At 38.3% G+C, this 17366-nt stretch overlaps 1 protein-coding gene across 1 annotated transcript; it reads right to left on the bottom strand.

Annotated features, from left to right (window-relative positions):
• Window positions 1-13739, bottom strand: rin3 (Ras and Rab interactor 3). Its single transcript, XM_043262910.1, has 10 exons — window positions 13412-13739; window positions 11739-12403; window positions 10569-10683; window positions 9784-9856; window positions 9593-9684; window positions 7367-8797; window positions 5892-6200; window positions 2215-2346; window positions 1276-1439; window positions 1-1188 (listed from the first exon to the last, which is right to left on the bottom strand). The coding sequence occupies exons 2-10, from the start codon at window positions 12336-12338 to the stop codon at window positions 868-870; spliced, it is 3237 nt and encodes a 1078-aa protein (XP_043118845.1). The 5' UTR covers window positions 12339-12403; window positions 13412-13739; the 3' UTR covers window positions 1-867.
• Window positions 13740-17366: the final 3627 nt, after the last annotated feature.

Genomic DNA, 17366 nt, shown 5'->3' with positions numbered 1-17366 from the left:
TATAATGTAAAATGTGTTTATTACCAGAATATATTTTTTAATATAACATCAATCTTTGATTTGGCGAAGTGTTGTGCTCACTGGTACAGATACATATGCATTCATGCTGCTTAAAATAATGTGCCATAAAACCAGAGCTTATGCCTAATCTATTGTGTACATTGTAAAGCAGCAACAGTGACCCAAATATGAATAAAATATAACACAGAGAGCATATCCGCATGGCAGTATATGATAGTAAAGCAATGCAGGTGCATAACCAGTTCAAGGTTTGTAAAGGTGCATTGCTTAAAGAAATGTATAAATGAAGAAATATGCACCGAAACAAGGCATGAGTCACAATCTGCTGAGCCCTGAGATGTGAAAAGATCTCCATAGCTAGAAAGATGAAGTTTCATTTGTAAATCGTGAAACTTTCAAGGACTGTATAATGCTTGGGAACAACAGATCTGCTGAAATAAAGGCTAACTAAGGTGAAGGATGTATCCGTTGTGTGCACAGATGTACTTGAGTCTCAAAAAATGATTTCTTTCTTTCTTTCTTTCTTTTTTTTTTAATAATGCAGGGGTTTCTAGGAGAAAAAAAATATTAGATCGTTTCAAAAACAGATTTCGAATTCCAGTCCTGGTCCTTTCCAGCGCATGTTTTAAAGCAAATGCCATCCAGCTTGTAAGCCAGTTTTTGTATTCGTATAATTTCCCTGGGCAAATCTGCTATGTGTTTAAGCATCGTAATATCAGCTTACATTCTTGTGCATCACTTACATTCTTTCGTAAATTAAAGTTTTCCATCCAAGCAGCTCGAACCCTCAGCTAAAGACCCACCTACCACTGACACACACACACACACACATACAAACTCATTAGTTCATATCAAACTCTCTTCAGGAGCTGGCGTAGATGGCGTCTGATCCACAGACTCTGGCCAGCGACCGTGGCGGTAGACGAAATAATATTCCTTGCGTGGCTCACTGTGGTGCAAAGTGGATTTGATGGTGAGAGGAAACTCCTCGGGAGCCAAAGGCTTGTAATGGCCATCCACCAGAACGCTTAGGCAATAAGACTCGGGATCCAGCACCTCAAACTTCTCTGCACACTGATTGCACAGGTCCTGAGCGGTAGTGTTGGGACGCAATCCCAAGGTCTTGGTGTTGGATCCAGCCTCCAGGAAGGACACGTTAACAAAGTCCTGACATGACGGTGGAACAACATAAAGAAGAATGAATTTACAGTCGACTGGCCAATGGTTTTCTAAGACATGTTGCGGTCTTAATACCTGTACAGAGGAGCGTGATGCTCTGGCTTTGTTTAGGGTACGGCGGCGCTCCCATCGATGGATGGAGTCTTGGATCTCCAAACTCAGCTGTCTGGTCACAGCTTGTTTATCAAAATTTTTGATGTGCTCCAGAGCACCATAAGTGGTGGTGAGATAGTACGAACCTAGAAGAATATAGATACGTAAGGGTTGTAACAGTCACTTTGATTTCTGGCTGATGTTCAGCTATGATAATCTAAACAAAGAGTGAAAAACATTGTGCTGTCAAACAATTAATTGCGATTAATCGCATCAAAAAAGTTTTTGTTTACCAAATGGATGTATGCTTTGTATAATTATTTACATGTATACACATTTACATTGTTATATTTTATATTCTATATAGAACATGCGTGTGTCTGTATTTATTTATTTTTAAAATAACATGCACAGTACACTAAAACTTTTATTTTGAATGTGATTAATCATTTAAAATATTACAATTATTTTCAATCAAGCGTAAAGTTAAATTACAAACAATAAAATGCAAAATATTATTAAATTTTATGTATTTATGCTTTTAAAACAATTATGTAGAAACAATTTTCACTCAATTAATTATAAAGAAACGGCAAGTAATGCATAAAAAACATGACATTTTTGAGTAGTAAGACTTTAAAAAATTTTCTCCAGTAATCTTTGTTTTATTTATAACTTTTTGGATTTTTTTGCTTTTTTTATATATTAAGTACTATGTCAGATTATCCCAAATAAATAAATGAATATCCTCAGTGTATAGTGTATTCTTTTTAATACAATGCATCATTTGAGATGTAGTTATCAATAAGCAATCTATCCATTATTTACACAATCACTGTGTGGCTCTTGTACATTCACTATATGACGTGTGTGTGCGTTCGTGTGTGTGTGTGTGTGTGTGTGTGTGTGTGTGTGTCTCACCCTCTCCGAGCTGCAGAGCCGGATCCATTAGCTCCATCATGTACTCCACATCCAGCAACAGAGCGGTGATGTTACAGCGAGCCAAGACGTACATCAGCACAGGCAGGAAATCATCAGCCCCGTGAGCCTTTCCTGTTACATAACAATCAGGAAATAATCAAAATACATTCATTAATAAAATACCAAAACATATCGCATCAATAATACAAGCTCAGAGCAAGTTATTTCCAAAGTGCGTGGCGATTGCTATGAGAATTAAAATGCGCATTGTGGATAATGCTGCTTGCAGGAGACAGATCGATATGTTGACCACCAACACGACACATTCGCAGATTCATGTTTAGTCAGTTGCACTCCCCGTATTTTATTTGTATGTAGAACAAGAAAAATATGCTGGACAGAAATGCACCCTGGACTGCGTCTGGACTCCCGCCAATACAATACAATCCAGAATATGCTGAGAGAGCTGTGCTGTATGCTATAAGCGTCACAAGACTGACATTATGCTGTATACGCAATAAGGCCAAATCATTTAAAAACTTAATGTTTAGATTTGGATCTTTGACAATGTGAATCATTTTAGACGAATACAAAAACATATGTTGGATGTAAAAGCTGACTTGTGTCTGTATACCCATGTCCATTACTTATCAAATATAAACAACCACAAACTAGCATCTGGCTCATTTAAATTTTGAAAAACAACAATTGCAGCCGTGAATATGAAAGATGAAGTCTGTAGCAAATTCAGCCTGTACCTGTCGCTGGCAGTCTATGTTTTTGCGCTAGCTTTATCACCGGTGCAGTGAAGTAGACTGTAAATAAAATAGCTGTCAATTTGTTGGCCAAACTGGAAAACTAATTCACCCTCGGATCCCTCAGGAATTTTTTTTTTTAATAGGTTTTTAGAGAAGCGGCTGTTGATTTCGGGGTAAAATAAGGTCCGTGGCTTACGTTAGCTGAAGAGATTTTCTCGTCTTTAAGCACACAGATTCTGGTCCTTGTGCAGTCTATAGTTAGTAGCTTGTCGTCAGCTTGTGTTTTTTAAATTGCACAACTGTTTCAAAATTCACATCTGTGCATGTGCAACGTTGTAAAACGAAAACAGGAAAGTCTCTGTAATATTAACCACAGCCTATGTTTCGCTCATAAAGTAATCCATTATTTTTAAAAGAAGATATGGCGGAAAAAGCAGAATTGCTCTATTATCATTTGCAATACCTGTTTGCGTTCAAGTAACTAAATGTTTTCTGTGATAATACAAACTCTAGCGCACAACCGCAAATGTAACTTGTCAGCAGTATATAGCTTTCAAAGAATGATTCATTGGGATTTCATTTGCTTCGATGTTCGTTTCCAAACCGTGCTATGCATTGAAATGAAGTAGCAATGCAATTTTAAAACAAAATTGCATTGCAACGCGTTGCATTTTAATCTTGGTAATTCAGAGGCGATGTAGTGTTCTCTGTGCAAGTTAATTGTCCCATTAGATGTACTTTTCATTACTTCAGCATTACATTCCCACAGGAAACCTATAGTCCTTTTATTATGGGTCCAAATATAGCACCTGCAGGGTAATAAAGTAAGGTTTGTTTAAGATAATGGCATCAACAAAAGGAGGGCAATGAAATCTATACAGAACCAAAATTTGTTCTTAACTTACACAGTTGACAAATCTGTAAACCCATTGGGAATATCTGTAGTTCAGTTAAACCTGAGTTTAATTGGTAGATTAAAAAGATTTAATGAAACAATGCAAAATGTCAGTGTTGATCACACTGAAAATCTTTTTCTATAAAATGTGTTTTATAAGAGTTTGTGAAACAGAAGTTTGTTAAATGAGCCATACCCTAAACGACAGAGATTGTTTTGGACTTCAGAAAAGGGTTGCCGATGCCCATGAGGCCGTTGCCCAACCATTGCTTAAGATTGCGGTTTGGAAGTTGTAATAGAGGAAATGGATCTCATTTGTGACTGTTGTTTGGGGTGAACAACACTTGAATAATAGCTCCGAATCTGCAAGCATTGCTCGTCTGGGCTAATCTCAGTGCTCATGAATAACTATTAAAGAAAGCACTGAAACAAGAATGGTGTGCATGGAAGGATAAAAAAGGAATATAGTAGATCGGTGGCTCTTAACTGATGTGTAGCAACCCAAAGGTGGGTCGTGATAGCAGGAAAAAAACAACATTAAATACAAAGCGCAACTGAATAATTGCGCATTGTTGGAAAAATTGTAAGGTTACAGAGAATGTGAAATGTCTCTGTCATTCATCTATCACTTGGTATAGAAGGAGTCAGTTAAACAGTCGCCCTCAGTCTCAAAACCATAACCAAAACTATGCAAGATAAAATATGTCAGAGTACATTAATTCTGGCTTGCAGCAATGTCATGCCTTGTGCCAACCACATTGTGCTGTGAATTATTAACTGTTGTTCAGCCATTCATAAACCATTCAAATTAAATAGTGGTAGGCCTGAACAATTCGTGATAATGCTATTAATACTTTTAGCGGTTGCATATTAGGTTTTAGCCTTATAGGGTCAGCCCTTGCTGTCCAGTGTACAAATCTCGATCTTGAAGCCTGGTGAAAACTACTGTAATAACACATACATTTCACTTTCATCTTAAGCCTAGAAATCCGCCTGAATTTCATAATGATAAAATGACAAAGGATGTGCTATACTGTACTGTATAAATGAAATCCTGCAGATCCAAAAAAACGTCATTATATTACAAAGTTTATCCACAACAAGTATTTCTACAAACTCTTTCTCATTGTGACTGAAATGGTGCGTCAAGACTTTAACGAAAGTGACAGGAAGTTCGTCATTTTAACTGAAATAGATATGGTCAGATACGCTCCTGCATTTCACACGCAAAAAAGTGATCGCTTAAAATGTAGATGAAGATTAACTCAAATTTTGTTCCATATTTACACAGGACTGCAAGTAATACAAAAAGCCTGACAAATTGTAACTCTATCACTTCATCAGATCGGAGTGCCCGGTTTGCAGAACTACAAAGAAAATATTTCGGTCAGTGGTGGTCTTACTTTGTCGTTTTGCATGCAGAATAGTATAGAGCTTTAAAAGTTAATATTATGATAAATACTATGCATGTCCAGTTCTGTAAACAGCTCTCTGCACAAACGCTGTCTTCTGCAGCTGTAGCACTTCCTTATACGGAGGCGCTAATGACAACTTTGATGAAATCGGGAGTAATTTTGGGGTGAGGAGGAAAAGGCGGAGTGTAGGTTGGGCACAGAAACATCGTTTAAGTGTTTTCTGTTCCTCCCTATTCAGAGATTGTGCTCTTCCCTCTATATTCTTTGGTACTATTGAGTAATGATCTGAGCTACAGTTCCCAAAAGCATCGTAAACTTAAGCAGATCATAGAAACCATTGGCAGCAGTGATCTTCAAGAATCTTAGGAAGACTTAAAAACATTTCGGGAAATGCAGACTGACTGATGACATTAGATATATAAATATAACTAGATATATTATTTGTTATATAACTACAGATATAATTTGCAAAAGTTTTTTTCAGTTCAATTCAGTTTAATACTAACATCAAGGGATCTAAAATATGAATCCAAGGCATCATAAGTATAGGATCAGCTGTACATTCATCAGGGGGTCTATCTAATGCACAATATTCCAAAAGAAACCCACCTGGAGAGCCTACAGACATGGATTCATAGATGATTTTGCAGGTCTTGAGAAGCAGGTCGATCTTCTTCTGAGGTGAATATTCTTGGTGCAGGTTACCTAGCTTTGTTTGAATTTTATCCATAATGGCCATTTCAGGAACACTGGTGGTGACCCCCAGGTCGGTGGTCGTCGTGCCCTGAACCACCTGCTGGTTTTCTTTTAGTTTCTTTAAATTTCCTGAACGGGAGTGGATATCCTTCAGTCCGTTGTACACAGCCTCTCGTAAGGGTTTCAGGACACTTTTGCATAGTGCTGCTTCAATTATCATCTCTGAAGAAGTAGAAAACAGTTACCAGATACACCATCAGTAACAGATTTTTTATGTATAATTAATGCATAAACATAAATTCCATACCATCTCCAAGATATATATTATTTATCTGTTTTATTTTGTAGTTTTTCATTTATTTATTTAACTTTTAATGGTAGTAATCCATGAGGATATGACTTCAAATACTATATGTCTATAACACTGTGAAAGTCTTGCTAAGACATTAATAATTTTTTAATACTCTGGTGTTACAGAGAAGGAAAAGTAAACACATATCTTGTGTCTCAGTGTATGCGTGTTCATTTTCCTCAGGGGAAAATATGAAATTATTCTTTATAATACACCGAACACTATGGAAGTTAGAAATGCTAGAAGATCACGGTCTTTTTCTCTGAGCATTAAATTTTAAATAAAAAAGTTATCTTGAATTAGTGTGGTCTTGTTAATTCATTATAGTTTTTTTGGGGGGATTAAGCAGCAAAACAGAGAGAAGCTCAATCTTTCCAGATGGTCTATTAAAGCTTAATATGTAAGATGGTGGCAACAATCTTCTGCTTGAATGGTGCTTTGCTTAGATGATTTTAGCATTGCAAGTAATTACATCAACTATACAAAAAGTCACTATTGGTTTTGTTCTCACCTTTTTAATACAAACAGGATAAAAAATCATGAATACACTAAAATGAAAACGAAACCTCTAAAATGCATGTAAAAGATTTATATGCTCGCTTATTGTTCAAACATGCTATTTTGCCTTTGAATAATTGTTTATGATTACGTCATAGATCCAGCCAGACAGAAATAAACCAGCTTATGGCAATATCTAGCACACAAGAATTTAATCAAAGCATTGTGGCTATGCACGATATATAGCAAATAATTTAGTATATTTAATAAAAGAGGAACAGTGGATTCCCCCCTGGCTACAACTTCCATTTGGATTTTGTACCAATTTTCCCAGATTCTATGGTTTGTTCTCTAGAATATTTTGTTTTATTAACAAATTTTTGGGGGATAATTGTAATATTCCCTTTAATAAAATTTGCTTGGAAATGGAATGGAAATGTACTCACGTCAGAAGCCAAACGTCTAAAATGTTTCATAATGGGTGTTTACATACTGAAAAGGCTAATTTGACAATAAATACAATGCAAAGGTCAATTACCCAGTTTCTCTTCAGAGTATCCAGCTGCTTCCTGAAGGTTTTGTAGCTCTGCACTCTGGATCAGATAGCTTTTCAGTTGGGTTATCATCTGCCTGATCTCTTGGAGCATCTCTGTGCTGGAGGTGTGTTTCCGCATGGTGTCCAAAGTAAAAGCTCGATAATCCTTAACAAGGTTCCCAAAGTATGTGTTTCCATCCCGGGACAGTTCGACAATGCGCTTCTGCAGCTTACGGTCTGCGTTCATAAAACCCGTGAGGACATTGGAGAGGTTTGCCATAGACACCATTGATAGTCGTTGCTTGGCACGGTCTAACATAATTGTTGGGGTCCTCTTAATGACATTACCTGTTGCCACGTTGGTATCCACATCCTCCTCTGTGCTGCTGGTTGAGTAAGAGTCATGGTCTGGTGGAGCTCCACCCTCAGGAGAGTACAGAGAAACATCTGAGACTTTAGGATGACCAGCATTAATGCAGAGCGAGTGGTGGACAGGACCGGGGCTGCTCGAGTTTAAAGGAACATTTGAAGTGGACTCTTGAGGAATTGGCGTGAGTGACTTTACAAAGCTTTGGGGGAATGGCCGGGTCAGATTCTGAGAGAATCGTTTCTTCCTGGGAGGTGCCACTGGAGCATTAGGTCTCTTCGGTTGAGGTTCTACCTCCAGAGTCACCACTGGAGCTCCATTTGTTACCTCGGACTCTTCCACTGGCACTTCCTGAAGTTGCTGAGTCTCTGGGTCCCTAGGCTTGTCCCTTTCTTCCATACTGTCATCTAGACAAATTAGGGATGTTACCGGGACTTGAAGAATATTGTCCTTTGCTTCCTCGGAGGTGCTGGTGTGAACTTCTTGCTGTGTTGCTTCCTCCGAAATGTGCTTTTCAGAGAGCCTCCGTCGGATTGGTATTGGAGGAACTCGATGCGAAGAATTACAAATCTGTTTTTCTTCTTTCCCCTGAGCTGGTTGTACGACAGCTGCCTTTTCATGCTCAGTGCTTTGGGCAGGAGTTCCCTGTCTCTCTTGTTCTCTGTCTGCATGCTCAGAGTCACTTCCTTCCCCTTTCTGGACTGAAGGGGGAGGAGAACCGAGAACTGCCTTAAACTCCCCTTTCGAAGGCTTGACTAATGCATAGTTTTGCGAACAATCAGGTGCACTTGGAGGACGAGGGCGTACAGGAGGTGGCCTTTTGTATTTAGGAGGAGCCTGGACTGGTGTGTTGAGACTCTGGGTCCTCAAAACAGGGGCAGAAGAGGTGGGTGGCAGGCTGTTGCTGCATTCCTCAATAAATATTGGGTTTACATACCAAAGCCGATCACTGCCGATGGAAATCTGGATTTCACAGGAGCTGTTTTGCCGCTGTCTATCCAGAGCACCAGAACTACCTGCAATGTTTTCCGCTTCCTCATGACTATTCAGAGCTGAGTTCCAGAACTCTGTGTTGGCATGAGAAACATGTTCATGTTAGCACATTGCTAAATTAAGCTATGGACTATGTCAGCATTATTTCATCATTCAGATTGCCTGGAAATGACTTTAGAATGCATCACTCAGCTTTAAGAAGCATTACTCACTCATTTTGCCATTTAACTTTGTACAGCATTTCCTATAGATTCTCACAGACATTTTGCAATGTAAAGGAATAACACGTCAAACAGACTGACAAAAAATCTTAAAAGTGGTTTGAAAAAACTTCTCAAATGAGAATGAGTCATAGTAATAATCTTAGCAACCTAATAAAAGGTGTATGAGTAGGAGGTGAAATGCTGAGATCCCATGATCTCAGATGCTACTACTATTTTGGTTTTTGTTGGTATTAATTAGGCTAATTATGGTCGAATTTTACAGTCGTATGAGCAGGCCAACACAAAAATGTGGACACATAGTTCAGCGGAATCCGGCAAAAATGGAACACATCCTACACATGCTCTGTCCCTTGCACATTTGTTTTTCAAATAGTCGCTGGGGTGGTATAGGATACTTACACATGCACATAATGTAACATTCAGTCAGCTGCAGCATTTTCATGGTATTGTACCCTCTATCTGTTCTGCCCACCCCTCTAGCCTAGAGCAGCATGTGAGTCAGGGCTGCTACTGAATAAGAAATCTGTTTAATACGTTTTACTATATTTACCATTGATTTTTCCTGAAAACAATTCAGAAAGGGATAGTCTGCAGACACGAGTGCAACTTAACCCAAACAAAAATGTATCTATTTTTCTGTCTTACCTGATCCTAAAGAAGAGATCACCTCCATGTCCTCATATTTAGCTACCTTTTGAATGACCTGAGGTAACTTCAGGGGAAAAGGAAGGATGTCACTAAACAAAAAAGGTAAATGAAAAGTGTCAGTGTATTCCAAAAAAAAATCTAATACATGTGCATGAAGGTTTATGATTAGTGTTTTTTTTTTATCTTACCGGCTAACACAGTAGAAAGCAACGAGTTTAAAAATGTTCTCAAACACCAGCACAGAGCCTTCAAGGTATAGCACTGCAGCAAATAAAAGAAACAGTGTTAAAGCTAGAAACACATCCGGTCCCCAATGTTACTTTTCAGCCATAATACTTCAGTTTATTGGTGCCACTAGTTTATGATGTTTGTTTGTGTGACTTATTTCCTGGTGACGCAGGAACACAAAAATAGAAGCAGCTCGCTGGACAATTTCTGTAAGGGTGGGAAGGGGGATAATGATGAATGCCAATGTGTAAAAGCATGTCAGACTTTACTTACAGAGTTTATTTCTGACAAAAAAGCTTAAAGGACTTTTCAGCTTTGCCACAGTCAGACAAAAAAAGACTGCTTTGTAAAGATTGCTAAAATGACCACACATGCATTCAGGCACACTCTCAGAGACACCAGGAAATGAAGCTATAAGAGGCCAGTGCAGGACATCCTGTAACTGCAATGCGGGGTTAGGTACAGGAAACCTGTGGCCCGCAGTGTCTACAACCCCCACCAACCCCCCTGCAATACCCTTTCAGGTCTCTTTATACCTCTATACTCACTCTAAAAACATCTATGCGGATGTGATCAGGTATGTATGCAAATTAGTTTGCGCGTGGGCCTGTCTTTGTGGATGTGTTTAGGTCTATATGCAAATGTGTTCATGCGTAGGTTTGTCTCCGGCATAAAGGCATTCTTCGCATAAACTTTCCTAGATCAAGTTGAAAGAACAATCATTTCTCCAAGCAAAATAACTCACAGGACTTTTCTTCCTTTATAGGCAGTTCTTTGACACGGGGCTCCCCCAGCTGGTCAGGAAGACATACTGCCAGCATCATCGTTTTTTGACTTGCATCCCTCCTGACTAAAAAGATCTGCAAAATGTAAATGGTATCATATAAGGGTAAGTGATTAATAACATGAAAATGATAAGGGTATGTTCACACGCAAGTCCCTTTCAAGAAAAGTCTATTTGCTCGGTGACGGCACACTTCAGGCACGAGAAAGCTGAATGAATAAGCTTTTCATTGAAGTATGGTTTGTTAGAATATGACAGTATTTGGCTGAGATAAAAATATTTATAAATCTGCAATCTGAGAAAATCAAAAAATCATCTTTAAAGTTGTCCAAAAATGCATCCTTAGTCCTTAGTCCTTAGAAATGCATATTACTAATTAAAACTTAAGTTTGATATATTTACAGTAGGAAATTTACAAAATATCTTCATGGAACTCGATCTTTAATTAATATCCTTTTGATTTTTGTCATAAATGAAAAATCGTTCATTTTAACCCACACTATTGCAAAAAATATATCCATTTCCATCTACCCCCAGGGCATCCAAGATGTAGGTGACTTTCTTCAATAGAATACAAACAAAGATTTTTAACTCAAACCATTGCAGTCAGTCATATCATGGAATTCAATGGGACTCGCGGCTTTAAGAGTCAAAAAACATACACAGACAAAACCAAACCATGCAGCTCGTGACAAACAGAATGCCTTATGGCAATTTGCAATTAATATATAAATACTGTTCAGTTTCTTGCACAGACCAATTATTTCATGTCTTTAGACCTTGACGTATTGTCACAAGCTGCATGGTTTAATTTGGTTTTGTTTATGTATGTTTTTTTAACTCTAAAAACCATGATTCCCATTGACTTTCGTTATACGGCTTAATTTATTTTCTACTGTAGAAACAAAGTTAACTACATCTTGAATGCCCTGAGGGTAAGCAGATAAGCAGATTTTCATTTTTGGGCGAACTATCCCTTCAAGGCTGGTTTTGTGGTCCAGGATCAAATATAGCTACTGTACACAAACCAAAAAAGCTGTTCTCTTGCAAGATGCTCAAAAAACATTCAAGCACGGCACATCGGTTAAAATTGTATTTGATTGCCTGTTAAATAAATAATGAACTTCTCACCCCAGGAAACTCCTTGCTCAGTATATGCATGGCTCTTTCATGCTTCATTCCCAGCTGAAGCCACACTGGGCACGTCTTAATCAGTTTCTCCAGGATGCTGATACCAGGAGGAATAGCTTTATTGGTTTTGCTAATTGGAGACGTAGGGACTGGTGGTTTTGGAACTACCGGTGGAGGTGGTCTGGGTTGAGGTGGAGAAGAGGGTCTTACGCTGGGAGGTGGAGGTGGTCTAGGCAGAGCAGTGGAGGAGCTCTTAGGAAGAGCTGAGGGCAGTTGTGCTGGGAGGGGTGGCTTTGGGACCTGGGGAGACATGGGCTTCTGGGGAGGAGATGGGGATGGTTTGGAGTTAAGCTGAGGTGAGGAAGGTCGTACACATGAGATTGAGGGTGTAATGGGAAGGGGATTGGAGGTGGGGGCAGGGGATGGGTTGTCAGATATATCAACCAATGGGAAGGTTGGTGTAGAAGTCAAGGAAGAAGGAGGACTTAGAGGAAGAGGAGAGGTTTGTGGATGGAAAGATGTCTGGATGGGTGAAGATATTGTCGGGGAAGAGGGTTTGGAGAGGCTTGAAGGCGCTGTGGAAGGGCCAGGGGAGAGCATAGTGCATAATGAGGACAAGCAGTATTTTAGAAAAGAATCCGATGAATGTTTTTTTTTCTATCACCCTGCAGACATAAGAAAGATCATAAAGATCTCAGTTCGACAAAAATGAATATGAACACATAGCAACTCAAGAATGACCACTGCAACATAAACTAAAAAAAAAACAGAAGTCTCTGCCTGTCTATTTTTTCCCTCTAAAACATGAGATCAATGCAGATTATCATGTGATCATAATAAATGTGTCAGTACGGCTAAGTTGTGCAACAGAGAATGTGTCAAGAGTGTTCATGTGAGGATGAAATCAGCCTTGTGTATCATAGCAGCGTTTTTGTTCTCTGTTCTCTCAGCTAAACTGCTGCTTTCTTCCATTCTTCCTTTTTCTTGGCCACCAGGACGTTTCCCTCTTCCAGTTCCCGCTAAAATCTCTCCTTTGCTGTACTGCTGTACTGTGATAATGGAAGTTTATAGCTTGAGCTCATGCTGAAGCCTTACTATTTCAGGCCTAAGCTATCAATATTTTTTGTATGCTTACTGTATATGAACTTGAGAACTCATAAATGAATTCAGTATTTGTCAAGACCTAGTTGATTTTATGGCACTCATTAATGTTCAGTCGACAAAAGTGATATCTGTTACATAAAACGTTAGCATACTTGACAAACGAGACATGGCAACAAGCATGGTGCCATACGTATGTTTTAAAGCACTTAAAATATATAAACCCTAATTGCATATTTGATTGCATATCTGGATCAGAGCTGTCCCTCCCACATATTCAGTTTAGCGGCCTAGTAAAATTAATTTCTTGAGTGAAGGGACATTAGGCTTTTACATTTCGACCTCTCATAGTATTACATTTTTGCAATTTATAGTGATTTATCTTTTTAAGTATAAAAGTAAATACTTCCAGCTTTCCAGATGGTACTGCTTATCCTCCCTTGTAGTGAAACTCTTCCAAGTAAAGTGACCGAATCTTAAATCCCTTTTCTGCACATTGAAAGCAAGCAGTCAAAACTCCTAAGACAGCTACGTTGCGTATGTATATTGAGAACGTGTTTCTGTCTACTTACTCTCAGGATGCTCTGTGTTCTGAGTCCCAACAGCTGTTTTCATCATTCACTCCTCACGCTCAACATTCTTCTCTTGGCGTCACGAATAATCCCTCATAAAATGCTCCAGAACACCGCAAAAGTTATCCTCCATATTCTCACTTCCCGCTTTGTGTTTTTCTCTATGGTGCGTTTCCGAATTATGTATTCTTTTTGCAGACGAGGGTGGGCGAAATCATAAAAAATGCAGAAAAGAGAAACAGAATAGTTCACGTCTCTTTTTCTCCTTTTCTTTCTATACTTCCTGTCAGCGATGTAGTCAGGAAGGGGCTGTCCAGGGTGGTCAGCCAACCCCTCACCACCCCCTACACTCTCTCACACACACACACACACACACACACACACACACACACACTCAGTTGAGCTAAATAAACCTTACACACTAACAGACTACACTCCCCTTCTCTCCTCGTCTCAAATTTATAGTTTAATGCAGCATAAACAATTTCTGCAGATGTGTTTGCCTCAGAAAGAGAGCTGTGAATGCTGAACTCTCCCCCCTCCTCCCCCGTAGAGTCTGAAAGTGTCTGAAGTTAAACAACTCCAGATGCTCAGGAACCCCCGAAAGAACTTCCATAAGGTCTGCATATGCTTAGTTTTACCGTTGGGAGCGAATGGCATGCCATCCACCCCACGCTTTTCTATGCTCCTAATCGTTGGATCCATAATATTTACAAAGAGCCCACATTGATGGAGAACATTAACCTAACACAGCCTGCTCGAGAGCCTTCAGGAGGTGGAACATGTTTGTGATGCTGCCAATGTAATGCAGAAACAAAGGTTTCTGTTTGCATTCGCAGGCAAGTTGTCTAATTTCAAGCGCTTTTAAAACCTAACGGAGCATGAAGTAAGCGCACCGTGAAAATGTAAGTTCAGATCGTGTGCTGTGAAAATAAAAACATGTAGAAAGCTGATGTTTTGCATGACAGATCAATTTGTTTATTGGTCTAGGCTTGTTCTTCACAAGGGTGACTGCAAACCTGTGAGCTTGCCAGCAGATGCTTCCTGTCAGCGAGGTGTGACTTCCACAAGTGAGTGATCTCAAAGAAAAGTCACAATCGTCGTCATGACCCAGGCGCCTCAAGAGTCAGGTCTCTAGATTAGATATTTTCTGTCTCTCACCATATTGAAGCATCTTTAAATCATTGCGGTAATTGAGTCATCGTCGCTTTATAACTGGGTTAAAGAGTGGATGTGTGCCTTTAAAACCCTTAAAGAGTCGTGCAAGCGAGAAAAAGGTGGATTCTTGGGGTGGGAGGGAGATGAAATGGCGGCACTGTTCTGGGTTCAGCTCAAGTGATGACTACGGTGGAATCTTGGAGGAAGGAGGCGGGGTTCTGACTCACTCCTCACATCCAGGAGATTCAGTCACTCTTTCCACTCGGCTCTTACAGCTGCTGCCTGTTCAGCAGAAACATTGCATGAAACTTCCCAAATCACTGTGGCTCTGCGTTCAGACAGGAAGAACACAGCTGTGCTTTCACACACACACTGTAATTCTACATTCAGAAACATACTTCACCCGGTACAGTAAGAACACCTGCTAACATTTCAAGTCAATATTTATTTATATACAGAGTGTTAAAGCGCTTTACAGTATCAATTAGTAAAATAGTGTGTGTCGGTAATGTAACATTAGAAATATAAAATTGTATCGTACTGTATATACTATTTTATTAAAACATTAGTGGCGTTCTGATATCCCTCCATTGGGCTTTTGTTTAGGCCTTTTAAGACAGACAGTTGGTCTCTGAATTGTGGGTTTAATGACTCTTTCTGCGAATTGTTGTAATACATGGCAAGAAGTGACTGTTTTAATGAAAGAGTTATTGAATCATTCATTCAGTCGATTTGTTAAATGCTGACACATTTGCTGTAGTTAAAAGTACCGTCAAAGATTTTTGTATCGCCCCTGTCTCAAATGGTAGACTTGCAGTCACTCGAATATTACTGTGACATAGCCATGATCACAAATGACTCCTGTAAAGCTGCTTGGTGATGATGCGTACTGTAAAAAGCACTCTATAAGTAAATGTAAAAGGAATGAAAGCAGCATTATTTTAAGAAAGTATGAACTCAGTGGCAGTTTAATTGTCAATTTGAATTTGAATACAGGTGCTTAAACTCTTAAACGTTTAATGGGGTTGTAATAATACAAGCTTTGAAAAATAAAAAGCATGTACAATATATTAAATCAGATATTCTCAAGCTTTTCTGTCTTTAAGGCACCTACATTATTTAAGACGACATTCAAAGGCCTTGCAGTATATTTTTTTGTACTTCAATGACAAAGCAGCTCACACATATTTTATTTTTTAATTGTTTTGTTATATATATATATATATATATATATATATATTATTATATATATATATATATATATATATATATATATATATATAACAAAAAAATTCCATGACATTTCCAGGTCTAGAATATACACTTTAAATTACCTTAAACATATAGTTTTTGGTTTTTCATTAAAGATGAGTGTTAATAAGTGCATGCAATAAAACATTAAAAATTAATTTTTATTTTAAATTATTTACTTTTTCATTAAAATCTTGTTTTAATTTATATTTTAACACATTATTCATCTCGTCACGTCTTTGTATTCTTTGTTTTGTGTTTCCACGTGCTCTGTATGCCCTACTTTTCCTTTCAGTTAATTGTATCATTGTCTTCAGGTGTGTCTCGTTAATTTACTCAATTACTTTGTGTATTTATTCCCTGTGTGTTTCAGTTCAGTTTGTCCGATCGTCGTCGTTTGTACGTGTGGTTATTTCCTGTCTGCAGCTATATCGTTTATTTCATGTGCAGCAGATTAAAAAAAACTACGTTATATTCTCGTCTAGCGCTCCTCCTCTCTCAAACCACACCGTGACACATCTTGCATGTTGGTCTTTATTTATAAGTGTAAATGTAAATATTGCGTTTAACGTTAAATTTACTCAACATTAGCATATTGTGTAAAACATCCCAGTTGTGATGTTGGACTAAATATAACTACATGTAATTGTACTTGTTACTTCTGAAGTCATAGGTATCTCTGGAAAAAAAAGGCAGTCCAGAATGTTGGGCTTCTTGATATAAAGTTAAGACAGAAGCAGCCTCTGCTGCTCTTAACCACAGAAAGTAATGTGGTTGGCCAAAGAAGACCACTAAAAACATAGCTAACTAGAAGAGCGTGATGAGAAAAACACAGGCGATGACGAACGGTTTTATAACTCATTGATGAGTCAATATGTATTATCACGCACAAACTTAAGTGAAAATAGTCTAAATTCATATGAATACTGTTACCCAATACTAAACAGTGGTTATTACATAAATCACAGACCTGTCAAGCATGGATTTTTTTTTTCATATATTCTCAAATTGTTAAATGAAGAAAGGTTGTGAAGAAAGCAATGCAGCCACATGGGTTTCAGAATATTTTGAATGAATTATTGAACATTTGAATTAATATGTATATATAATATATTTGCCGGACCAATTGTTAATATTAAATTATGGAAAAGAGGTTTGAATGAATGATTTAATGTCTCACTCATGAATACTTGTTTCCTCACTGGATGAATCAGCGTTTTTGAACGAAACTCGATTCAATCACAGATAGATTCTTTAACATCCACTCGAAACAATGCCTTCCACACAAGCATTATTTGAAGCGTCAGGAAACTTTAGAATTATATATACTGATCGCTACCATAGACGTCAGTGTTTGTATCTTAGCTACTGCGTTTAAATCCAGCATTTCTGTGATTGCTGTTATTTAGAAATGTAAAACTATAACCGTATTTATCCAAGCGCGTGCACTTTTGGACTAAAAGCCCTAATATTATGATGCTGTTCAGTGCAGCTATGAACACAAATAAACCGCAGCAGATGTGGCTGAATATAAATACATGCTTCT

Source organism: Puntigrus tetrazona, chromosome 17 (genome assembly GCF_018831695.1).
Source record: "Puntigrus tetrazona isolate hp1 chromosome 17, ASM1883169v1, whole genome shotgun sequence".
NCBI classification, from domain to species: domain Eukaryota; kingdom Metazoa; phylum Chordata; class Actinopteri; order Cypriniformes; family Cyprinidae; genus Puntigrus; species Puntigrus tetrazona.
This window is presented reverse-complemented; position numbering and strand designations above follow the sequence as displayed.

What these genes read in the sequence shown, in the direction of transcription:
- rin3 (XM_043262910.1), bottom strand. Translation starts at nt 12,338, where the DNA reads ATGCTCTCCCCTGGCCCTTCCACAGCGCCTTCAAGCCTCTCCAAACCC. An exon ending in ATACTCTGAAGAGAAACTGG is followed by an intron (nt 6,201 to 7,366) that starts GTAATTGACCTT and finishes CTACTTCTTCAG; the next exon opens with AGATGATAATTGAAGCAGCA. An exon ending in CATGTCTGTAGGCTCTCCAG is followed by an intron (nt 2,347 to 5,891) that starts GTGGGTTTCTTT and finishes GTTATGTAACAG; the next exon opens with GAAAGGCTCACGGGGCTGAT.